This window comes from Hippocampus guttulatus, chromosome 2 (assembly GCF_054856545.1).
Source record: "Hippocampus guttulatus isolate MCC_2025c chromosome 2, RoL_Hgut_1.0, whole genome shotgun sequence".
Taxonomy (NCBI): domain Eukaryota; kingdom Metazoa; phylum Chordata; class Actinopteri; order Syngnathiformes; family Syngnathidae; genus Hippocampus; species Hippocampus guttulatus.
In genome coordinates, this window is record NC_141262.1 from 32,449,966 (window position 1) to 32,475,795 (window position 25,830).

Consider the following 25,830-nt stretch of genomic DNA (forward strand, 5'->3'; position numbering starts at 1 on the left):
TTATACAGTAGTATGCAAAAGAGGCACGCACACATTGTGTTATTTCCTGCGGCACCTTAGCTCAACTTTCAGTTACGTTGATGTTACTTCCTTCATTATGCGAATGTGGACTTGCGTGGGCTGCTCGATGCATTAGTGTGCATTTGGAAGCCATGTCCACTGAGTGTTCAGTGTTTTCAGGGCGCATTTCAGGATTATCTGGCTATTTCTATCTGGGTATATCGCACAGAGATGGTTGAGTCTGCCGGCTCCATCTCTTTTGTCCCTCACCTTTGACAGACATATATCTGAACAGACAATGCCTCTCGCCGCTGCGTCTGCTCTGAGCCTCACACACATAGTGACCCTCATCTTGCAGCTGTATAGCGGGTAGGCTGAAATCCAGGACCCAGCTGTTGGACACTTCCTGGAAGATAAGCTCTCCGTCAAGGGCGACGGCATAGAGGTGCACGCTTCTGCAGTCCAGCTCCTGGGGCTTGCCCCGCAGGGCGTGCGGGTCCAGGCGGTACCATTGCAGCTGCTCGTAGGTGTAATTGTCGGCACTGCAGCACAAAGACACCTTGTCTTGCTCCAGGGGATTCTCTGACGGATACACATTTACGCTGAACCCCTCAGGGATGGCTGTGTTCGACAAAAGAAAAAAATCAAATCAAATGAATGGGTGAATACAGTTAAAATTGACTTTTTGTTTCAATGCAAATAAATGGGACAATAGTTCCATTTATTGAATGATACATTTATCAAAATGAATAGCACCTTAAATAACAACAACAACAATAAGACCGATAATAATAATAATTCATTGACTGATGCCGTAGATGCCAATTTCTCATAACATTCAACTTTTTTTTTCCAAAAAGGGATCTAAATGATCAAATGATGTTTATATCCATCCTGTCTGAGTGATACTTTTCACCCGCTTCGGCCAACCACAGCACTGTGAATTACATAGACCATGAAAGAAACTTTGCGTCACTGAGCCATTAGGAACATATTGATTAGCGCATTGAACAATGTCAGTGGTGCTGTACACCACTTCACGCCCACAATACACCTCAAGCTGTCAATCAAAACTGAGCATTATTAAATTTCAAAAGAATGTTTTTTTTCCCTATCTTTTTTTTTGTTGAAGATATAAGACGGGGCTTTTTCAATTACAGGAAAGATGCTTTTGCAACAGTGTCCTACTGAATAATACATCTGTGTTGTTTGGCTGAAAAGGATTTTTCTATTGAATTTTTTAAAAGGCCGCCTTTCAAAGGTGTAAGCACAAACAAATGTGATGTTCCTTCAAGTGTTATGGGTGCAGAAATCAGAAATAGTGACAATTTAAACACGTACGAATCACAACACAGCAGACAGCATCTATCAGTTGCCCCGGTGGGGAATTTCAGGCCAGGAAAGGCTAGCTTAACACAGCCTACTTACTTGTTACGTAGAAGTAAATGAGCCGTTCGTCTTTGCCGACTTTATTCTCCGCAGAGCACTTGTACAGCAGAGACAGACTGGCGTTGCGAATCTGCAACCGGCTGACTGTCTGCGGGTGAGAGAAGTTGGAGGAGAGATGAAGCCGGCTGTCAAGTGCTTTTCTTGAGCAGACAGTTGTGTTGGTTGTGTTTTGTCAGGTTTACACAAAGCCAACTTCACTCAGCGATGACTGAACATGAGGTGTGTGAGCGTATGTTTATTTTCATTTTTCATTTAGTTTCATTTTGTTTTCCTGCGGCGATTTCCTCTTCTGTGCAGAAGTGAGGACGTGCACATGTGGGTGTTTACGTGTAAGCCTTGCAGGAAGCCTGCAAAGGAAGGCCGTTCTAAATATTTCTACTGTGGAAATGGGTTTTGATTGACAAATTTTGTTATGGAGCTCAGAAATTCAGGACGCTTCCACAAAAACATCCAAGTTCATGGATCAGACTACTTATGTAAATCATTGTCTGTCTCACATGATCACATTTTGTACCGTGACAAGCGTCACAAGTCAAAATTAAACAGCCTTGTTTAACCTTTTGTCGGCCGTCCACGAGTTCAACAGCTGTTTCGATAGCCTCCAATTCATTCACAGCCCCTTCCGAGTAAATTTCCTGCCAGTCCTGACAGTCTGGGATCGTGTCACCGCGGCCCTTCCTGTCTGGTCGGACCCTGGGGAGAAACACATTGATGGCATCTGCCCTCATTGGCATTCAGAGCAGAGGGGAGACGGTGGGGGTGAATGAGAACCACATCAAACCAGGCATACTTTCGGAATCTCACCATCACTTTCCACTCTGCCCCCATGGAAAAAAGTTGCTTATCAGTGATGGAAATTCAATAGCATATTAAAGACCCTGTGGAGCCTTTTTTTCGTGATTTGTTTCTACGTGCATTAAATGTGTTTTATATGAAGTGTTGAAAACGTGCAGACTGAAAGCAAGTTAGCACTGAATTGTTGAGATGTGTTGTTTAACTTCACCTTCGCAGTGGTGCAGATTTGTTGAGAAACTCATCGAATGATGCATGTAGTAGGCTGGGGCGTACGGAGCAATGTCATTTCATCAGTGGCTATCCGCCGCCGCAATTGCAAGAGGACATTCAATTTAAACTGTGATACAAGCTGCAAACTGACTCATTTGACAAGTGTTGTCCCTTGAAGATATAATAAGATTTGACAAAATTGTGTGGGATGTACACACTTTTGTGAGAGACCGTCTATACCAGGGGTCCCCAACTTTTTTGAAGGTGAGAGCTACTTTTTGGCACCTGATTAATGCGAAGGGCTACGAGTTTGATACCCACTTCTTGAATAACACATTTGATCAATTTGCCTTGAATAATATGTCATTCACTATGATTACAAATCAATGATATTCATATATTGCATGTGAAAACATCATGTTAATGATTTCTCAAGGATTTGGAAGCCGATAGCATCAACATGCAATGCTTTATTTCTATAAATCTCTGCCAGTGTTTACATTTTCAAATGATCACCTCGACAGCATTCAAACACACACACACACACACACACACACACACACACAGATACTGTATATCCAGGTGGAATTCAATACATTTGAATATTTATTTTTTCGATAATAGTAATAATATTTTTTCAGTACTGTAGTTTGATTCAAAAGCGAAACTCAATCTGTAAATATTCTTTAAACCCAAAGTACTTTTCCTCAGGCCATTAACCACTTAATTTCATCCATCCATCCATCTATTTTCAAATCCGCTTATCCTCACAAGGGTCGCGGGTGGTGCTGGAGCCCATCCCAGCCGACTTCGGGCAGTAGGGGGGGGGGACACCCTGAACCAGTTGCCAGCCATTGCAGGGCACGCACAGACGTATAACGATCCGCGTACACACTTACACCCAGGGATCATTTGGAGTGTTCAATCAGCCTGCCATGAATGTTTTTTGGAATGTGGGAGGAAACTGCAGTGCCTGGAGAAAACCCACGCAGGCATGGGGTGAACATGCAAACTCCACACAGGAAGGCCGTAGCCGTATTCGAACCCGCAACCTCTGCACTGTGAGGTCAACGCACTAACCACTCGACCACCGGGCCGCCCACACTTAATTTCAATCCCTAAAAAATGTTTTGTTTTTATGTAATATTGTAATTCCTTCTTGGTAAATTACATTTATTTTCCCATTAGCTGTAAACTCTAATTCATAGGGGTGTTCCGATCAGGGTTTCACACCATCACTTCTGATAGTAATCATCCATGAGTGACCTGAGCTGATGCTGATTGCATCACACGGATTAGCAGCACATTTTTCAATTTTAGAACTACTCACTCATGACTATTTGTATCATCAATTAATCTTAATTCTTAATCTTAATTGATGATTTAAAATTTCAAATATGTATCCAAATTCTCATCCCTTTACTGTACATTAATTCAAAATGACAATCCAGAAAATGCACAATCATATATTATGATTCAATTACTTCTTTGGTCTGTTATGTGCAGTGTTAAAATTCAATTTAGCTGCTTATTTGGGGGGTTTAGTGAAGAAGGGTCATTTTGACCCGGAGGACACAGCTTGTGTACAGGAAATGAGGACAACAAGAGGGTTAAGCAAAGGGCACACAGGCCGGTCTCGAAATGACTGCAGGCTACAAAGAACGAGCCGTGGGTGATTGCTTTTTGTGATCATCAATCAAAGGATTAGATCGACATGGCGGTCACATATACAAACTTTTCCTGGAAAACAACTGATCATGATCAGTTTCACTACTAATAATCTTGAAAATACCGTATGATTATATATTTCACTTTATGTGTACTGAATCCGCATGTACAAATAATGAGCTCGCTAAAGTTAGCATGTCTTTGTCTCTCTTTAGGTGGAACTCCCATGGTGGTTAGACAGTTCGACCACAGTTATCTTGCAAACGCTGAACGTTCCACCGCATTCCAAAATATTTTCCATAGTAAGAAGACATACCTGTTTTCAAAACATGTTTATAAATCCCCGAATTGATTATAAATCAACTAACCCGTGTTGGAATGTATGGAATAAAAGTGACCAGCTAATGTGACCAAAGAAGGCTGGATTTCATCATGTTTCTCCACTGCAGTAAAAATAAAGAAAGTGAAATTGTTCAGCTCAAGAGAAGGTCAAAAAACATACCGAAGGTCCATGAAATTGTGAGAAAATGTTTAAGTTTAATAAGTGACCTATAAGGACGAACTGCCCCCCCCCCCACACACACACACACAAAAGGTGAAGATATCCGGGATTGCCTGAAGCTTTGTAGCCTTTGTGGAATATAGTGAACAGATGTTAATATTCAAAAAATAAAGCAAGCGTAAGGCCTGGGGTTAAAGGAATATGAAAAAGCCCAACAATTTGCCATGCATGGTGGTGCAAAGGAACTATTGGCTCATGTCAAGGGATTGAGTACAGATGGAGAATGGGAGAAAAAGCCTAAGGCGGGGAAATATATGCTTGGTAATAAACTTGTATGGATGTGTGAAAATTTGGGCTGTGTGTGATTTATAGCCGCCAAATGTGAGTGCACACATCTTTGGGAGGTTGCCATTCGAGCACATTCGCATAGGTGTGGTGGTGCTGTTAGAATGCAGGAGGGCTGTTGGATAGTGGATGATGTTACTGAGCAGAAAAAGACTGACTCCAGCTTTTGTCTCTCTCTTCTCCTCCTCCTCCACTCGTTGTGCAACCACCTTCATCCTCTCCTCTTCACTCACCCTCACACTTTGATGCGCTGCATCCCGCTCTTTGTTTTGTTTATTTATTTATTTTGCTGTGGGTCAGATCGAAACTGCAGCTCCCACACCAATTATAGAGAGTAAAAACTGCCCAAGTGAGGGTGATGTTTTCTCTTACACTCTGCTGCGGGTACTGTTGAGGACACACGGTCCCCACTTCCTCCACTGCCAGCTGACCGTGGGAGCTGGGAGGCCGTAGGCGGTACACGTTAGCGTCTGGCCGCTGCCGCTGGGGTAAGGATTGGGCGGTTCTGCCACTTCTTTCTCGTTTATCTGAGGAGCAACTGTGGTAAGAGGAGAAGGGGGGGAGCGTTCAGAAAACAGCCATATCTACAGTAACTGGTTCTTTGCGTGTCAGTTAGAATGGTACAGTGCAAACCATAATGAAAGCAAGCTTACCGGTCCATGAAAACTAACGAAATAACTAAAACTAAAATTGAAAAAACAAAATGAAATGAAATAAATATGAAAGTTCTGAAGGAAAAAAACTGAACATATATCATACGTTTGTAACACTGACCAAAATTAACTATAATAAGAGTGAAAATGTCATTTGTTACCGTCTTTGTCATTTGATAGCAGATAAGATGTTGGGTGCCTCTCCCCCCGGGGCTCAGAAAATATTCCATATCTTAAAAAAAAATCCAACTAATATGAAAAATGAAGAAAAACAAATCTAAAATGAAGAGATTTTGAAAAAACACGAATTCATAAAAATGAAATAAATCGAACTGAATTTAAAACAAAAACAAAAGTTAAAACGAAAGAAACATAACTCCATGAAAAATCCAAAATGATCATCACCCTGGTGGGAAGGAACAAGTACAAATACTGTACTGGGTTGCTGTACTTTACTTGAGCACCTATTTTTCAGATAACTTTTCATTTTTACAAGACAGTAGTCGCTCATTCACTGAGATGAAAATCTATTAAGTAGCAAATATGTACTGTATTTAATATTTTGTATGGATATTATAAAGCTTTATGCATCATGCTAATACAAAATATGCACGTGAAGTAGGGCTGAATGACAAACCAATATAACTTTGCACGGCAATAGACACGTGATCAATACCAATCGAAAACATGTTTGATAAAATGTTCAGTCGAAACGTAATCAGAAAGAAATCTCTGACCTCGAAGTGTATTCTGCGGGATGTCAGCAGAAGCTAATGTATGGTGTTCGATTTGTTCCACCATGACGAGCACATAGGAGGAAATTTTGGAAACACAAGCGTGTCTTGAGCCTACAAGAACTGATGATCTGAAGAAGAAGCTGCTGAACCAACAAGGAAGAGTCTGAGTGCGCATGGAATGCTTATATCGTGATACATTTTTCCGCCATATTGTCCAGCCCCAATGTGAAGTGCAGGTATTATTTTTGTTGACATCACCAGACACGCGATTTCGTCCCTGGTGATGCTCCACTAGGACTTGACTGCAATAGTCTTCGGTTCCTGCCTGTTCTTAGAGCATTTTCCCTTCAGTTTTACCTTCAGCAATTGAAATGCATACTGAGTCGGGGTTCGGGTCAGTTGATTGACTTGGCCATTGCATAACATTCGGCTTCTTTTGCCTTGAAAAACTCTTTTGCTTGCAATATGCTTCAGGTCATTGTACATCTGTAGTGCGAAGCGCCATCCAATGAGTTCTTAAGCATTTGGATGAGTGTGAGCAGTTAAAATTACTCCAAACATATAATTCATTCTGTTGATGTTGTCAGCAGTCCGATCACTAAATAGAAGGGGCACCGTTCCATTTGCAATTACTTCGTACATGCCCACGCCCAACACCGTGCTTCATTGAGTTGATATGTAGCTTTGGTTAGCCAGTCTGCTTGTTGAGCACCCAGACGTCAGTCGTGGCCGTAGCAGCAAATGTACAAAAGCACTTTTGTGTTAATTTTGTTCCAGTTTTTTCAATAAAGGGATTGAAAGTGCACCACTTACTGAACTGTTGCTGATGGTGTTACACTCACCTGACTTATTTACGGGCATTGTGGGATCGGTCCCCGCTCGGTGATGGTGTGAATGTGAGTGTGCATAGTTGTTCGTGCCCTGCAACTGGCTGGCAAATAGTTCAGGGGGCAGTCTGCCTTTCGCCCAAGGTCAACTAGAATAGGCTCCAGCAACCCCTGCAACCCTCTTCAGGATAAGTGATGTTGACAATGGATGGATGGATGGATTTTTCCATCATTGCCAGCTCTGTAATATACAGTTCTGTCAGTGAACTGTGAGGCAGACATACCAAACACTCTTTTACGATGCTACACCAGACATTTTTGTTAGTAACCAAAAATACATGGCTACCTGTGTTTGCCTGAATTTTATTTTAGGGGGCCACTTACACAGAATCACTTTCAACCATAAAACTGGAGAAATAGGAGCTTTTTCACAGAGATGTTGCTTGATTAAGAAGTCAGAACAGCCTGTGTGCCTCTTATACAGAATTCAGCAAAGCAATTTATTGCCAAGATTGAGCGCATGTCAGCAGCAATGTCTGGTGTGCTGCATAAAACACCTGAACGGTGACAATTGCTTTCATCAAAACAGGGTGGAAGAGCTGAGCGGTAAACTTCACACCCCACTGCACGTAGTGGAATTACTCTTACTGCAAGTCAACTTGAAGGGCAGAAAATTGCTGGATCACCTTTGACCCCGATTTCTGCGGCTGTGTCACTTTTACAAAATAGATACATGGGGGGGAAACTATCATTCATTTTGCCTTGGCCTCTGCAAACCGGTCTTTGTTCGAATTGTCATGGAAATTGTTTGGACATATTTTCTGTGATCTGCTGACAAAACAAACAAACAAACAAACAAACAAACAAAAAACCCCCATATCCTCCTTGTGGAGGTGCAAGGGATTTTCTTGGAGTACAGGATTACTTGTTCCCGATTGGTAACTAAGTCAAGTGGAACATCTAAAGTTGAATGGCCATGAAGTCAAACAGTTCCGAATTAGACTGGTCAAACAATAATTTACCTCATTTTTGGATTACCGTACACCTTTGTTGGTCATAATTGAAGACTGACTTTGACTCAAAATTTGCTGAAAAAAGTGAAACAAAAGTGAACTGTGCTTCGGCAGTAATTCTTTCACGGATCATTACAGAGAGAGAATCATTAACTTAATTTTTTATATTGGTATGCCCATTCCGTACTTAAAGTGACACAAAAGTGTGTTGTGTGCGTGTGTGTGTGTATATACTGTATATATATACAGTAGATATATATATACTGTATATATACTGTATACTGTATATATACATACATATAAACTGCTCCCAAAAAATAAAAAATAAATAAACAAATAAAGGGAACATTTAAACAGCCCAATGTGACAGTTTTTTGTTTGTTTGTTTGGTTGTTATTGTTGTTGTTTTTTAGCAGTATATATATGTATATATACACAGAGAGAGAAATTGTTAAGACTTTCACCAATTCAACAGGGAGAGATGGACTGTAATTTATTTGAAAGAAGAAAATGATGACTTTTGGGACATATTGTTCTAGCAGAGACCCCTTTTATTTGTTTATCTTTTTAAGTCCAAATTTTGGTTGCGATTTCCCCTTTCTGAAATGTTCCTCTCTCAGTGGGATTGGGAATGTTTTCATGGCCCCCTTCAGCCATCCAAAACAAAATTGCAAAGAAATCTCCTCTACAAATAGGAATGATGCCCATACTGCAAATCCATTCTGTTTCTCTGGTCCCTCGCCATTTAGGCAAATTTGAAAGACAATTAGTCCACAAGTCTAAGTAAGTTCTGCTTTGAGAGATAACCACATGGCCATATCTCTGTGTGGGGAGCAGTTACCATTGACAACAAGCGTGATGTTGAGTCTCCTCTCCAGGGCCGCTGCATTGTTCTTCAGCACCACCGTGTAGAGGCCAGCATCGCCGGGACCGACATCCTTGATCTCCAAGTCGTGGTTCAGGTGAATTCTCAGACGCCTCATCTTGAACTCGGGCCGCTCGTTAATGAGCTTTCCGTCTCTGTACCTTTGATACACAACACAACAGAGCACAGCTGCTCCAGTGCCTCCAGTTGAGGTGCACTGCCCCTAATTAAGTGGGCAAATCTCAAGGTGGGGAGTCCTAATTGTGCTTTTAGTATCTGCGGTTAGACTTAATGGACACAACAGGGGGCCTCAACTTACCATCGTGTTTCAGGTGTAGGGAAGGCAGACACATTCACATGCAATTTGAATGACTTCTGGCCAGATGTCACCTCCACCACCGCTCCACTTCTGTAGTCCAGGTTTATAAACGGCTTTTCTGGGATAAAAGACACGATATTCTACTCAGCGTATGGTATAAAGAGTGCTGAAGATAGAGTCTTTTTTTGGTCGTTAACTAGTGAAATCCCATTTGAGAGAAACACGTTTCAACAATGAAAGCATCTGCAGTCAAATTTACTTTAAGCATGAATCTTTTTTTTTTCGCAGCTATTTTTTATATGGATATAGAGCACTTAAGTAGCCATCAATTGATTTTATTGATGTACTCTAGTGATGGGTCCATGAGGCCTCATGAGGCGTGTCGACACAATGACACACTGTGTTGATACTGTACTGATACTGTGTCGCTGACCACTGCCACCTGCTGGACCTACAAAATCCCTGCAGCCAACCCACTTGACAGACTGAACAAACTGATTTGATGATGACGTGTATACAATGCACTACCTCACTCTACCCACAATAGCCACAAGCGCCATTGTTTATGTTGTTGTTTATGCTGTTTATATTGTTTATATTGTCTATACTGTTCAGATTACATGTCTTTTTTTATACAGTGTAGCTGCTATCCTTTCTTAGCTGTGTGTGTTTATTAATGCACAGCATGTTTGCATGCATGTACGCACTGAGGATTGAGAGGAAGAAATTTCATCTATGCTGCATGTCATACATAAAGCATATTTGACAATAAAGATGACATTGACCCTTGACAATATCATTCACATCCATGCATTCATATTGTATCATTCAATGTGTTTCAATAATGTGAAAATCATGTGAATGAGGATGCTTGTGGGCTTTGTCTTCACAAATTTTGATTTAGAAAAATAAGATGCTCCAGTGTTTTAAATTTCAGTCTGTTGCGTTTAATGCATGCTATTTCCCCTGTTGTGGAGAACACACACACACAATGGAATAAGACATGTCAAAGATCCGAGAGGCACTTGGTGAGACAAGGAGATTTTAATAAATACCTTATTCTCCAAAAGGAGATCAAAATGGCTCTACACGGCGGACAACTTGTATTTGTCCGGAAGCTGCTCCATAATATGCACGTACTGTAGCAACGTCACTCGAGTGAAGCGCGTCTCAGCAGTCGATAGTCTGCTGCTCTCTGCTGTGAGCGCGTGAGCGCGAGCACGTACTCGCGGCGCCGACCCAACCCACGCCACATATTAAGCTTTGAACTACGACAACAGCTAAACTAGCCTAGCCGATGTAATGATGGTCAGCAGACAAGGTTTACGTTTTATGTGACTTTTAATAGCAACGTGGCAGAGTCATCAAACATGCGGTGTGCTCACTCGCAGTCACTTTCTGGAACTCCCCCTTATAGGTGGGACCTCTCAATCAACTGGAGTATGACGTAGAGTACAAACGTTCATAAAGCACTTCTCATATAATAATAGCCTATTATATGACAGCCGACATGACGCTCGAAGTCAGACGGACACATTTTTTCTGATAATCAGTGTGTTTTCCGTATTGCCCAAACATATATTTTTATTCGAGCGAGGGTGAGGTCTTGCTTGTTTCGGCAATCGGCATCGTGTCGCCAGACGCACTTCCTTAGGATACACTGTGCGGGCTTTTGCTGCGTCAACGCCCCCTGCACTGAGTCGACGCCCCCTGGACTAAGTGGCGCAGCTTGGACTGTGCCAAGCAGCCGATGCAGTCTAAACTGCACCGGTGCAGTTCACGTGTCAATTAGCAGCCTGGACTGTGTCAACGCAGCCGATGTGTCAATTAGCAGCCTGGACTGTGTCAACGCAGCCGATGCAGTCTAAACTGCGCCGGTGCAGTTCACGTGTCAATCACGTGACGTAATGAAGCAGCACATGCACCGACACGTGGTTTGCTCTGTGAGCCCGGCGCATGCGTCAACGCATCGGTGTCGCTGGACCCATCACTAATGTACTCTTTCCGGTTGCAGGGAGCAAGAGCCGAGCCACAAAAATTTGCTTTAGATATTCTCTATAAATAAACTGATGAAGCCTTCTCGGATGAGAGACAAAAGGTCTTCTAAGACAACCACGGCATTCCAGTTGTGATCAATGCAATGCCCTGAGAAACAACAAAAACCTCATTTAAAAAAATGACATAAGCGCAATTATTTTAATTAGCTCACTGCGTGTGTGTGTGTGTGTGTGTGTGTATACATATACATATATATATAATATACTGTATATATATATACAGTATATACTATATATATATATATATACAGTAAATATTCCCATCCCCGGAATTCTATGGAAAGGAATATCCTTCACCCGGAATAAAAACCTATGCATTAACATTTTGACTACGACATTACATGTTACCGGAACTTGCGTAAACGGAAATTACACTACCCGCAACCCGGATGGAGGTGTAATGCCGCGGGAGCTTAAATACACGCAACGCCCACCCGATGCGACGGAAAAGACAACGCTGAAACAAGTTTTCACTTCGCGTTTTTCGATCATCAGATTCTAAACGACGACGTGCAAGTGAGTTTTTATTGCCGTGCGTTTTACTGTAATTGTGAATGATTTTAACTGTATTCACTTACGTCCTGTAGAACGCGGCACTAGCTTAAAAGCAGCACCCACTCGACACGACCGAAGAAACGTGTTCGCTTCGCCGTTTTCATTCATCAGATTCGAAACGAAGACGTGTAAGCGATTTTTTATTGGCGTGCGTTTTACTGTAATTGCGAAAGATTTTAACTTTATTCACTTACGTCGTGTAGATCATCGCATCGAAACGTAAAAGAACTGTAACGACTGGAGCGGAGCGAGTGAAATGCATCCGTTTGAGCGAGGCTGGACACAAAGTTAAAAAGATCCAGCAGACACTTGGAGTCGGAAAGACGCAAATCTACGAAACTTTAAACAACAAGGCATCGATTCAACTCCTGATGACAAGCCACCATCCAGTAAGGAAGCAATGCAAATGGCAACAAAAATCCTTCAGTATGCACAAGAATTACCAGACATCGGTGATCAACGGGACAGTGACTTGCAACTAGCAAGAAAACTGTATGACACGCAGGCAAACATTGTCATAAACCAAAGAATGCATCCAACAAAACAATCCAAAATCTTTTCCCAAGACAGAAAAAAATAAACATTAAAATACTGTACGTATTTTACTGTTGTGATTTTTTTTTTGGATACACCTGTATTGCAGTTTTTGTTATATAAACAGTTTTTGGACAATATATTTTTGTATTTTATTGATTGTGTTGTTACACGTGCATTTTGTCAACATACTTGCAGGTTCATAAAGGACATGTACCATGCTCATTTCCCAAATGAGGAATTTCTGTTATCAGGACAAATTGGACAGCGCAAACACGAGTCCGTACTAGAGAATATTTACTGTATACAGTATATGATTGTGGTATGCACTTTGTCTGAAATGGCAGCTCAACAGTAAGATTGAATTTGCATCACTCAAGTTACAATCGAGATGTGGATATGTTACATGTTTGTTACGTCAAGATATTCAGTTACATTAATAACACCTTTCGGTACCTTGTCCAAGTGTAGCAATTCGGGGTGTAACAAAATAAAATGGTTTGAATCGGAAAAAAAATCATTTCAAGAATGCGAGGGCATCAAATAGAATCGTATCCACTTTAAAACATATTGAAATAGATGTTTTCTATTCGTGGGCCAGCTTGGTCCCTATACCCAGCAAATAGCCGGTTTCCATTGTCGTTAGTTTTTCTTTCCTTTGGCTTCTATTTTTTAAATGCTATTAGTGTTAATTGCTTTTTAGAGCAGGTTTTCCAGTGAATAGTTTGTTAGTTTTTATTATTTTTACTTTGTATTTCGAAAATCTTCTCATGTATGACATACTGTAATATTAAATATACCTGCATTTAGAAAAGACCAAAACCAAGGATAGTTTTGCTTTAATTATAGTTAGCTTTAGTTTGTTTTAAAACCATTCAATGTAGTTTCAGTTAGTTGTCATTTTTAAAACCACATTTTTATTTTATTTCATTAACGATAGTGACCTCCACACAGTTAGCGATACAAGGGCGTTAAACTGTTGTTTCCTGTGTAATGATCAAAACATTTGTCTGTGTGATTCCCAATACTTTATACCTGCTAGAAAAGAAACTATAATACAAAACAAACAAACAAAAAAGCAGTAAACATTGCATACCGTGAACTATGACCTGCATTGTTTTGGTCTGTGTGGAGTCCACGCTTGTGACGTTGCATGTGTACGGTCCAGAGTCCGTAGTAGAAGCACTTTGGATGGTCAGGACGCTGACTGCTTCTGTGGCGTGAGGCAGTGCATCCCGATGGTATTTAGTGTCCACTGAGTTGTTGGTCTGGTCAGAGGAAACAAAAGTGTGATCTTTGCCGAACGTCCTTGCCGAAACTTGGCGATCCGATACAGGGCAATTGCCTTTCTGGCAGTTTCTGCTCACCTGCTTGCCTGGGTAGGACCACTGGATGGTCACCCCAGCGTCGAACTCCACCTGTACTGTGCAGTTCAGGGTGAGGGCCTCCCCCGCTATCATCTCCACAGGCTCTTCGGGAAACAGCTTGACATCGTAAACCCGACTTCCTGTCCGGGAAAGACAGAGGGAGGGAGGCGGGGAGGTCGCAGTGACATCGTCAGCAGTTTTCTCCTTCCTCACACAACCAAAGGAAATGGCTGTCTTTGGACCAGAAGAACCATCCTACTCAACACAAACTCACGGTGCTTCCATTGATCTGTCAGATTATTTTGACATGACGAGGATATCGTGAAGTTTCAATAGAAGAGAAAAGACACACAGTCAGATATCTTTGGACACTGCTCGATGTGGTTCTTGGAAATGCCATTTTGGTGTCCACAATAGTGCTGTTGCGTGTGCAGGAGTCTGCGGTTGTTTGATTGTTTTAATGGCCCATAAATGTTGGGGCTCAAGACCTGCTCGATGTTCCCTTTCCTGACTCATGTGACTGTTGCTCTTGGCCGCCAGCAGCAGATGTGACTTCAGTGATCATTTTACAGTTTGAGCCCTGCGAGTCCCAGAGACTAGCTGATCAGAAAAGTATGAGTCCCATTATGCATTTAGAGAGTCCCAAATTTCGAATTCTGAAATGGTCTACTTATTCAATTGCATATGATCATAACACAAATAACAATATACTGTACATTGATAATAGGTTTATTTCTTATAAACAAATGTTGCAAAAATGTAAATCAGGCATTCAAGATTTGCCGAGAAATAGCTTCTTATTTCATCCCATGGTTCAGTCTTTGAGTTCATCAATTCTCCTCTCTTTACTCTGCTTCCAATGATACAAGGCTTTCTCAAAGTCCATTTATTATCACAAAAAACTATCCAACTTTAGCTGCTCCTCTAAACTTTCGCAACACTCGTTCGCAACACTTGTTTTAACGTTACACAACTTGGCATTCGTCTGCTTTCCACGAGGTGACGGCCGATCTCGCCAATCTCGTCTCCCGAGAACGGAAATCTCATCACGCGAGATTACTTAACGTGAGATCAAAACAACAATGGCGGCGATTATCAAACTACTATCGTTGCTGGAAAAAAAATATTTACTGTAGTTTTTGTTTTTGACTGAGAAATTTCCTTGCGTCCCAAAAACGCACATTATTTTGGGACGGTGCGTCTGGCCGGAAAATTGTGCGTCAAGGACGCGGGACGCAGAGGTAACGAGATGGCTGTGACTTTCAGTTCACCCTCGGAAGTGAAAGGTGAACAATTTTGCATAGCCTTGCATAGAGTTTGCTTTTCTTTCCTTACCTCATATCAAGAAAAAAAAAAAGCAAACATGAGATCTCCCTGAATTTACTCAAAACTAGTGTGCGTTCTCAGGGCTGCTGTAACACTGAAGTGAACGATAAAAGATTGTACACTCTCGAAATGACTAGAATTGCTGAGGCAAAAGTTGGAAGTAACGCGCATGCATCAATATTCTATTTGGAGCTTTTGTATTTTGTAGAAAAGGGCTCAGTTTCCCAAGGTGACATCGCTCTGCAACATCAAAAAATCATCAGAGCACAAAGTAAATTTCAGCCTTCAATATAAAAAAGAAGCCATGACACCAAAAACAGCTGTCTCTCTCTAAATCCCTTCTCAGTTTTTTAATTGTTCTCAATGATGCAAAAATACAACATTGTCGCTTTTTTTCCCCTCATTTTGAACTACAGACAAGACGTGAAGGGGAGGAATAGCCAATATTTCAGCAGCCTAGTCAATAGGGGTGTTCACACGAGCAAATTAGCTCCGGCGTTGCCCCAGAAAAAAGCTTACACCGGAGCAAATTTGATCCACCTCAGGCAGGTGGTTTAAAAATTTGCTCCAGAGCAAATGCTCGTTTGCGAGGGGGGAGTAGCCTCGCTACGCATGAGGAGAGTTGATTACGTACGGCGAGAATGCGTTGCTTTTATGCTCTGTTGTACGTCACTCTCGAGCAGAAGGCACGGAGACCGAGAAGGAGAAGGACGTGCATGTACAGTAGTTGCTTGAGTTGTGTATGTTTTAAAAAGAACCGACACGACAGGTCTATGTTTTCTGTCGTTTTGCTCGACTGTAGAAACTGTCATGTGACCGCAAGTGGAGCTGCACCGACGCCGCGCCGGTGCTAACACGCTCAGCGGCTTTGTACGTGTGACCACTCCACAAAATTTGCTCCGGTGTAAAATATATCGCAACAAAATACATCGGTGTAGCGCCGGAGCAAATGTGCGCCGTGTGAACACCCCTTATAAACATTGATTATAACAGGCCACTGTTGCAGGCGTGCTTGGTTTTGTGTTGTGGTAAGCTAACATTAGCCAGAATTACCCTGAATGCGCCCTGCTGACAAAATTGCTGGTCCCAGCCAGGCCCACTCAGATTAGTCTCGAGCCACCACTGCTCAAAGCACAATTTTGCCTTTATTTCATTTATTCTTTGCCTTTGATTGCCTGCACATAATGGCACACGTGGTGCCATAAAAGAAGGGAGTCGCTTTTGGGGGAAATGACATGTTGACATAAAATAAAAGAACCTGGCAGAAATAAGGACTACTTGGTGTGCACTATTATAGTATTTTCTTTATTCAACAACTGCGCTCATATTTGTTGGACCGTAGTAGAATTGCATCAATTGTGTTTTTGTAGCTGTGTAATATAAAATCAGCAATGGTTCCTTCGTTATGTGACTGATTTTATGTGACATATTGTTCAGCATCAGACCATTTGTTTTGAGGAGGTCCTACCCTATAAAAGACTGTAAGTGTCTTCATGCATAATATTGGCAATGTTTTCTTGTGCTTCATCTGCTTCTTTTCATTCAACATGAAATGAGCACACTTTAACGCGGCATGTTTGATTTAGGTCATGAATGTATCTCTTGACTGACCTTGTGACAGGTGCATCTCAATACATCATATTTAATAAACAGTAAATGTCTTTATTGTAATATTTCAATTGAATTTAATATAAATGTAATAGAAAGCAAATGAACTGGCCTTCTGAAAAGTAAGTTCCCAAATGTTTAATACATTTAAAATGTTTAATAAATTACACACTCGGCGGCCCAGTGGTCGAGTAGTTAGCGCGTCAACCTCACAGTGCAGAAGTGCAGGGTTCGATTCCGGCCCCGGCCTCTCTGTGTGGGCTTTGCATGTTCTCCCCGTGCCTGCGTGGGTTTTCTCCGAGTGCTCCAGTCATCTCCCACATTCCAAAAATATGCACGGCAGGTTAATGGAACACTCCAAATTGTCTCTTGGTGTGATTGTGAGCGCCAATGGTTATTCGTCCTTGTGTGCCCTGTGATTGGCTGACTATCAGTTCTGGGTGTCCCCTGACTACTGCCCAAAGACCGCTGGGATGGGCTCCAGCATGCCTCGTGGCCCTTGTGAGGATAAAGCGGATCAGAAAATGGATGGATGGACATTACACACTGTCTGACTCACATGCGGTGAACTACCGCAATATTAGAATTGTCCACAATTTTGAAATCTATTGATATGCACCTGTACCAGTATATTTGATATATTTTTGGATGATTTTAAATTGAGGATGCACACTTCTAACGTGAAAATCTGCAAAAAATGTAGAAACGTTCCTCAGTGTCTTCCACCAACACAACAATCCCCCTTGCCAAGACAGTCCATCATCTCCATATAAGCATCACGCTGATCAAGCCCTTGTAAACATCTGAAGGACAATCAAATTTGCAAACAATTACGGGTGACTAAACAGTAATTGATGATGAGATAATTAATTTTTTGTCACATGGGCTGTTGCGTCTCATCACAGCTTTCTGTGACTTTCAAAAGGCAGTGACAAGTTTTCTATAACACCATTTTATTTCTAATTTTGTGTGTGTCATCAACAGTGAAACTCTGTCAAGGTGACAACTCAAGGAGATTGATACAGTACAGTTCAATTCCAGTGTTGACAAGAGTTTTTTGTTGTTGTTTGGTCTTTTTTGGGGGGAATGCTTAACATCTAACAGTAATTCTTGAAGCACAGTTTCCAAAAATATTTATATCTATCTCAAAACCACTCACAAAGTTTGCGAAACTAAAAGCACAAACGCTGCCTTGTAGTGCGGTTGTAATTTTGGAACACACACGTTGAGTGCCTAGCACTCTTTTTACTGAATCAGAATCCGATTTATTGGCCAAGTATGTAAACGCACGAGCAATTTACTTTCCCAGTTACAACCCGTCCAAAAATAAAAGTAAACTGTCATGAGGAGTACAATCCAGGGCGCAGAAAGAGTGAGAATTAGAGGAGGCCGAGGAAGACGTGGAGGTGAAGATGGCGCGGAGGAGGACCAACCCTCGGTTTCACGTTTCAGCCCACGGCATACCCCACTCGTCGACGATTGTCACATCCGCATCCCCCTTGTTTCAATACAATATTTCCAGGTCAGAATTTGAACGACACAATGGAGACTGAGGTTTTATTTTTTCCTCTCAATCCCTCAATGAAATTACTGGGGAGGATTTTGCTGTGTGTGTTTTGTCATGGGGAAGAAAACACTACTTTGTGTTTGTGTTTACAGTAAGTACAATAAACACCATCCATCCATTTTCGGATCCCCTTATCCTCACAGGGCTTATCCCAGCCATCTTCGGGCAGTAGGCGAGGACACCCTGAACATGTTGCCGGCCAATCGCAGGGGCATACATAGACAAACAACCATCCGCGGTCACACTCACACCAAGGGACAATTTGGAGCGTTCAATCAGCCTGCCATGCATGTTTTTGGAATGTGGGAGGACACCGGAGTACCCGGAGAAAACCCACGCAGGCACGGGGGGAACATGCACCTTGAATAAAAATACTGGAAATTTGGATCCCTGTGTATACAGAACCATGATACCGTATTATGATAAATGTCTGACCTCAACCTGACATAGCCTACTTTGTACACAGAGAAAGCAAAAGCCAGATGTATTTTTCATTCTTCCCATCTGTTTGTAGCTGGCACATTGTGTGCTTACTAATATGACGGCCTGTATAAATTGTTGGATACAAAAATATATTTTGTACAAAGGTTTGAAGAGTTAAGCAAGACTTATTTACTTTTGCAAGAGAACTATGATGTTTTCAATTTTGGTGAAAGGTTTTCTTATTGCTGGGATAGGCTCCAGCACCCCCCGCGACCCTAGTGAGGATCAAGCGGTTCGGGAAATGGATGGATGGATGGTTTTCTTATTTTTGTGCGGAGTTTTGCAACAAAGGCCTACTGTATAGTTTCTTCAGAAAAAAAAAAGTCATTGAATACAGCATACTCAGGAAGCATGATTTTCAGTTTTTGTGTGAACTGGATTTTTGAAAGATTAGGTTTTAAAAGATTAGGTGACACTCCCTGCGATTGGCTGGCAAGCAGTTCAGGGTGTACCCCGGCTACTGCCCAAAGACAGCTGGGATAGGCTCCAGCACGCCCCGCGATCCCTGTGAGGATACGCGGATCGGAAAATGGATGGATGGATGGAAGGTTACACTCCACACTTCACAGACTGTACACGTGCCTGTTTTGGCTCGCGACAGATTTTCAATTACCTCTGCAGTCAGCTAATAAATGTCCCTGTATGAACCGAGGTAAGTCTATTCTTTTCTTAATGGGAAGATTGAGTTGTCTGTTTGACAGAATCGTTTATCTTAAGTGGACGATATGCACGGTGACTAATAGTGGCGCTGTATCCAATAGAAGGGAACGACTTGCGCAAACTAGTTTATATGCAGACCATGGCTACCCGTGATTGTTGCATTTGTGCCAGCATTTGAACCGAATGGCCTCCGCTTTGCTTCGTCCCCAACACTGAATCCTTAGTTCATTTTTCAAATCCCGGCAATGCACGTAACTTCCCCTGATGAAAAGGACATTCCGTGATGCCCACCCAACAATCAATGCTCTTATTCAAATAGTCGCCCCGAACCATGTTATCTTCATGCCATCTATCGTCGGCCGGTGGTAATTTCACTTGACCACCATCCGAGTTGGTTTCCCTACATTAATATTCAATTGCCTCACCCAGCATGCACACCCCTCTTTTCTGCCTATTTACCTGTAGTGTGGATCAGGTAGTTCGCCGAGTGGTATTCTTTGCCTTCGAGGACGGCCACGCACGAAAACCCGATGAGCATTGGCACGGTGTCGATAACGTGTCTGGGAATGGACCAGCCTCGCTTGTTGTCCCATGTCAGCGCATTCTTGTCCAGCGGGTTGGGATACTGTGATCACAGAAGCGTAACAAGCTATGAAATGCTCAATAAGCTTTGATTAGAGGACTAAAAATCTGCGTCGTTTTACATACCGCATAGAGTGTGACATTGAGTTCGGGCACGGTGACCAGACACGGCACGATGACGTCCGTGGAGTAGCGTGTGATAAAAATGGTCTCCAGATTGTTGTCAGTAGTCTCGACCCTCCTGAGGAAAGGCTTTTCGGGGTCTGGATGCAGATGGAAAACAGCAGGTCATTAATGAGTCAACCTCATAGCGACTGGGATAATGGCAGCCATTTCAGTGAGCCAAATATATCGCAGCCTCGAAATGACCCCAAAGGGCAAACCATACGGGAGATTTATCGATATTACTTCGATATGCATAGGTGTACAGCATACCACCCACATATTTTGATTCAATTTCCAACATCCTGAAACTCTTTCCTCGCAGTTAATGCGGCAATAATGTTGTGTCACCTATTTACGCCGCAGCTGTTATCGTCGCAAATTCTCATATTGCCGCAGCATGAGGATGATGTATTATCGCTGAAAGCTCCTCACTTTTTCTTTCATTTCGGCGTCTCTTCCAATGCCATTTCTGTTATTGCCCTACTCAACACTGAAGAGTCGCAGAAGGCTCCACTGAAGAGATGGATGGACAACTCTTCAGAGGCTATCACAGCTGGTATTAGGCTAGAATGTAGCAAATTTGAGTGAGTGTGGGTGCATGTTTTCCAGGACAGACAGGTTAAAGGGCCACCGTCTGGCTAGTTAACTGCATCCGCATGCGGCCTCATCACATCCCGCCTCTCACCGAACTGTAATTGATGGCTTCATCTGCTTTTGATCAGCCCACCAGGTTAAACGTGTGGAAGTTGTTATGGCACCTTGTCAGGAGGCATTCACAAGGCTGGACCTGGCTTCTCTTAGCCACTTCCCTCTTCTTCTTCCCTTTTTTCCAGCGTTCCACTAAAAGCTGCAAGGCGAGGGGACATTCTAGATGTCTCCTAAAATCAATGTAATTCAAACTAATGGACGTCGAGATGTGACATCAGATGATTAGAAACAATCCAGATGTCAATGTCCATTTGCAGAGACACACACTGACGTTTATTCATCAGAATCTTGTTTTCAATGTCTTAAAAAACAACTTTTTTTTAAACTTGAAACATTTATAATAATATAACAATAGCAGTGTCAGAGCTGCCAACCCACACACATTCACTTCCTGAACAAATGATCAGAATTTTCATATTCATTCTTAATTCTGTCAGGAAGAATCCAGCAGGACTGTGTGTGTGTGTGTGTGTGTGTGTGTGTGTGTGTGTGTGTGTGTGTGTGTGTGTGTGTGTGTGTGTGTGTGTGTGTGTGTGTGTGAGAGAGAGAGAGAGAGAGAGAGAGAGAGAGAGAGAGAGAAAGGAACAAACAGAGAGAGACAGAGCAACAAAGTGCAGACTCACACGGCACTGCCAGGCATATTTGACGAGGTTTGTCGAGGTTGGAGTTAGAACAATTTGAAGATGCAGCCATGAATTTCAATACCACGCGGCACAATGTGAAACCATGGGAGTTCACAGTAAAAGTCATTTTTCAGTCGTGATCATATCTGACATATTTGTCTTCTCGTAGATTCTGCCAGAACTGTCCCAGGAGGAGATGAATTTGCAGACAACTGAAGCTTCATGTTGCGTTTTTCATCAAATACTCATTAACCTCTCCAATTAATACAACATGTGAATGTAGCTGCCCACGCTTATCTTTATCAACCGCTGTGAATTTCTAATTTACAAATGGTTAATCGAGCTTGTCTCTGGGGTCTGACTGATGCAAAGTCAACAACCGCGCTTCTAATTACGCGGAAGCGACTTTGAAATTGAAATGATATTGGAATGGGAGAAGTGTTTTCGTAGAAGAGCTGATGTTTTTTGCCCCCAAATTCCCAACAAAATGAGAAACTAAACACCAAGCCCAGATGGTTGGGCTGACCATCTTTGGCACAAGGTGGAATAACTTCTTCAATGAGAGAACGACTTGGTACGAAAAAGAGAAAGTGCCGACTCATTGCAGCATCAGTAAAAACAAAATGACTGTTCAAACGCAGGGAAGAGGATGTCTTCTCCAAACCCATCTTTTTTTCAAAAGCCCGCACTGCATATAATCTTTTTTCCGGCTTTTCCCTATTTGCTCTTTTGGATGAGCGCGCTCCAATTTTAAGGCTCATTACTTTTTAAGTTTTGGCATATGTTTTACGGATGCCCTTCCATATTTATCATGGTTAGCCGAGCTGGCTTTCCCTCTCTCCCCAGATGCTAAGTTCTACACTGTCTAAAAAGCGATGAATAATTGTTAATAAGCCTCAAATGAACAGTGTGTGTATAGTGCTAACTTTATTAGGGGAGCGGGGGACATTCATTTCAACCTTCAATGTGTAAAGCATGTTGTATTTGATACAGAGTAGTGATTTCATCCATGCATCCGCTTTATAACACTTACCCTTCACTGGTTGCCACTCAGTTAAAGTAACTGTAAATGGGTACTGAAGGTAATGGAGCCTATCTAGAACCCAATTGGTATTCCTAATAGCACCTCAGCACACCTCTCAGCTCCTCAGTACAGCACTAATATTAGTGTTTCTATGCAGATGAAGGATTTATGGATGGATATAAAGGATACATAAATGTGAGTACTATTATATTCTCAGTGCACATGTTGCTGCTGCACCATTTGTTTTCACATATATGCTAATTAGTGTATACATTATGCGAGCGGACTAAGAGACAAAGCGGTGGTTGTTTAATTAGACATTTACATTTTTTCATGTATTGTTCACTATCTGCTAAAATGCTGCTGGTTAAGTGAGTTGAGTTTATTTATAAGACAAACAAACAAAAAACAATCAAAGTGAATGAGGACAATCTATGTTTTACCTCTCAAAAGTCCACTTTTATTTGGGGTTGGACTGAGAACAGCAGGAAAATGAATATGTGATTTGTGACACATTGAACCATATGGTTCTGTATCGGCTTAGTCCGCTTGGAATCACTTCTGAACGGGTACCAAAAATAGCATCAATTGTGAGTGAAATGGTGACACGCTAATTAAGTGGGAAACGGGAATAAGTGTTTTGTGGTCAGCTATTATTGTGTGTGTATGATGACTCACCCCTGACAAAGACATAAGTGCTCACAGCCGTGGTGCCGTCAATAACGGCCTTCACATCCTTGTAATAGCAGCGATAGTAGCCAGTGTCCCGGGCCTGCACGTCGGTAAGGAGCAACGTCTTGCAATATGGCCTCTCACGTTGTCCTGGACACTCGCTGACCAGGATCGCCCGCTCCCTCAGGGGCTCTGTGGCAGGCGCCTGACTGTGGCGCTCGCTTAGCTTACGTTCCACCAGAGACCGGTCAGGCCAGGCCCAAGTTAGTGTGCGTTGGCCCCTGAAGAGAGCACAAACAGAGTTCATATACAGGTACAAGTTAGTCCATCCATCCATTTTCTGATCTGCTTTTCCTCACAAGGATCGCGGCGGGTGCCGAAGCATATCCCAGCTGTCTTCGGGCAGTAAGCGGAGGACACCCCGGACCGGTTGCCAGCCAATCGCAGGGCACACAGAGACGAACAACCATCCGCGCTCACACTCACACTCACACCTAGGGACAATTTAGAGTGTTCAATCAGCCTGCCATGCATGTTTTTGGAATGTGGGAGGACACCGGAGTACCCAGAGAAAACCCACACAGGCCCGGGGAGAACATGCAAACTCCACACAGGGAGGCTGGAACCGAGATCAAACCCACCACCTCTGCACTGTGAGGTCGATGCCCTAACCACTGGACCACCGGGCCGCCCTACAAGTTAGTCAGGATGTTAATTTCAACAGCATGGAAGTGTTGTGAAATCCTGCTAAATGTCGAGGGTTTACACCGATACACCGAGTTGAAATTTTTTGCGTGTGTGAGTGGATGCCTGTCGGATATAGCCTGTAATTTCCTTTGTGCAACGATTCACACATCCCAGTTTGTTTTATAGATTAAATTGAGTTACACGAGTACGTTTAAACCTGCAGGCACTCTGTGAGCGCTCTCGCCACCTACGCATGTCCACATCTGCGGACAGTTCTAAATGATGAAGACTGGAAACAACTCTGCAAATGGAGATAAACGTATTCTTTGGGCTCTTTTCCAGCCATTGTGGGGGCTGGGGGGGGGGGGGGGGGTGTCACTATTTGGATCATTTTTCTTTGTAAAAATGTGATTGACAATGAATACTTTCCCAGAAGATGCTGAAATTTTGCACGAGAAAGACCACATAAGAGCTATGTTGGGAAAAGTCCAAGAGCAAAAATATATGCATCAGAGGTCAATTTTCAATACAGTAAAAGAAAACTTGCGAAATGAGGGACAACTTAGCAGCAGTATGCATGGCAAATATCAAATGATGATAAAACGGTGATGCTTTTAGAACCAAATTCACAAATGATTTCAGTGTTGACAATCATGTTTGTTTGTTTTCAATTCATGCAATTTTTTTTCTGTTGAAAAGAGGACATGGTCATGTCAGTGGACAATGGAAGTGACATGTCATTTTCGACACGTTTTATGCAAGTGATTGGCTGTCATTGAAAGGTGCATTATTTCCAGGCTGGATTCTGTATGAGGCATGGAAAAAAATACTGTGAATATTGCACCTATTCACTCTTGTTTTGTTTTTTCTTACATTGTTGTGGAGCCAACGTATTAGCCGTCACAGAAAAATCATGCAATAAAAAGAACTACTGTTGCCCCCAAGGCACAGCATACACATACCTGCATGTGATAGTGAGGGTTTGATGGACCGGAATCACAAGGTCGTCTCCGGAGCTGTCGAGAATTGGCGGCATCATCGAAAAGCCGATCACCAGACCTGTGGATGGGAACAAGCAACCTCTGTTGGATTCATGTGTCAGACAGGATCTGCCATTTTAATGGCACTGCTGCAGTGCTGTCAAATGTCAGACACACTTCAGTAATCTGGAACGTGACTTTAGAGCATGAGCCCAGATGGCAAGTTGTTTGTTACATTTACAAGCTGTAAGGAAATCTCGTGATTTTGGCTGAGAAAGCAACCAGACAGACAAACTATGGTCATTCAAAAGGTCAACCAGCACTCCTGACTTCTTCACCTTGAAAAGATCACGCAGATCGTCTTGCAGCTGTTGCTTTGTGAGTAAATAAAGCGAGTAGAAGGCACTTATCGGAAATTAACGCTGATAGCTAATGCTAATCTATGCGCCTAGTAATAATTACCTTAGCAACCTTTTGACTTTGTTTCATGAGAGTGAAAAGTTTTCATCTAACCAAGCTGCCAAGTCATAGGCAGAGAAACTCGATGTGGGGGTGATTAGTACATTTAAATTCAGAATGGCTCACTCACAAACTCATTTTTGGAACAATAGGGTCACCTTGTTTAATTTCACACTTGGTGTTGCGTAATATCTTTGCTTGAGCATTTAGAAGCGCACACACAACCGCAGCAACCAAGATACCCTTGACTCCTCTCACCTTGAATGTTATTTCTCCATCTGGGCTGAGTTGCGTACAAGGAAAAGCATTCTGGTACTGTTTGTCACCGGCTGCATACGTTTGAATAAAAAAGTGAAATGAAAATCAAAGGACAGGCAAAGTCAAATTCTG

The 25,830-nt window shown here is 42.4% G+C and overlaps 1 protein-coding gene and 1 long non-coding RNA gene across 3 annotated transcripts in view; one reads left to right on the plus strand and one right to left on the minus strand.

The window, feature by feature from the left end:
• Positions 1-25,830, minus strand: part of flt4 (fms related receptor tyrosine kinase 4) — a 73,724-nt gene that overhangs the window by 17,257 nt on the left and 30,637 nt on the right. For both annotated transcript variants that reach the window (XM_086105739.1, XM_086105738.1), the window contains exons 2-13: positions 24,964-25,060; positions 23,321-23,595; positions 20,249-20,385; positions 20,000-20,165; positions 13,897-14,036; positions 13,626-13,797; positions 9,384-9,501; positions 9,041-9,225; positions 5,342-5,507; positions 2,007-2,142; positions 1,429-1,537; positions 271-621 (exon numbers count right to left, since the gene is read on the minus strand). In XM_086105739.1, the coding sequence (XP_085961865.1) occupies positions 271-621; positions 1,429-1,537; positions 2,007-2,142; positions 5,342-5,507; positions 9,041-9,225; positions 9,384-9,501; positions 13,626-13,797; positions 13,897-14,036; positions 20,000-20,165; positions 20,249-20,385; positions 23,321-23,595; positions 24,964-25,060 (2,052 nt within the window). The remainder of the gene's footprint in view (positions 1-270; positions 622-1,428; positions 1,538-2,006; positions 2,143-5,341; positions 5,508-9,040; positions 9,226-9,383; positions 9,502-13,625; positions 13,798-13,896; positions 14,037-19,999; positions 20,166-20,248; positions 20,386-23,320; positions 23,596-24,963; positions 25,061-25,830) is intronic.
• Positions 11,842-12,669, plus strand: LOC147209621 (uncharacterized). Its single transcript, XR_015100264.1, has 3 exons — positions 11,842-11,956; positions 12,028-12,123; positions 12,199-12,669. It is a non-coding gene; the product is annotated as an uncharacterized LOC147209621 (long non-coding RNA).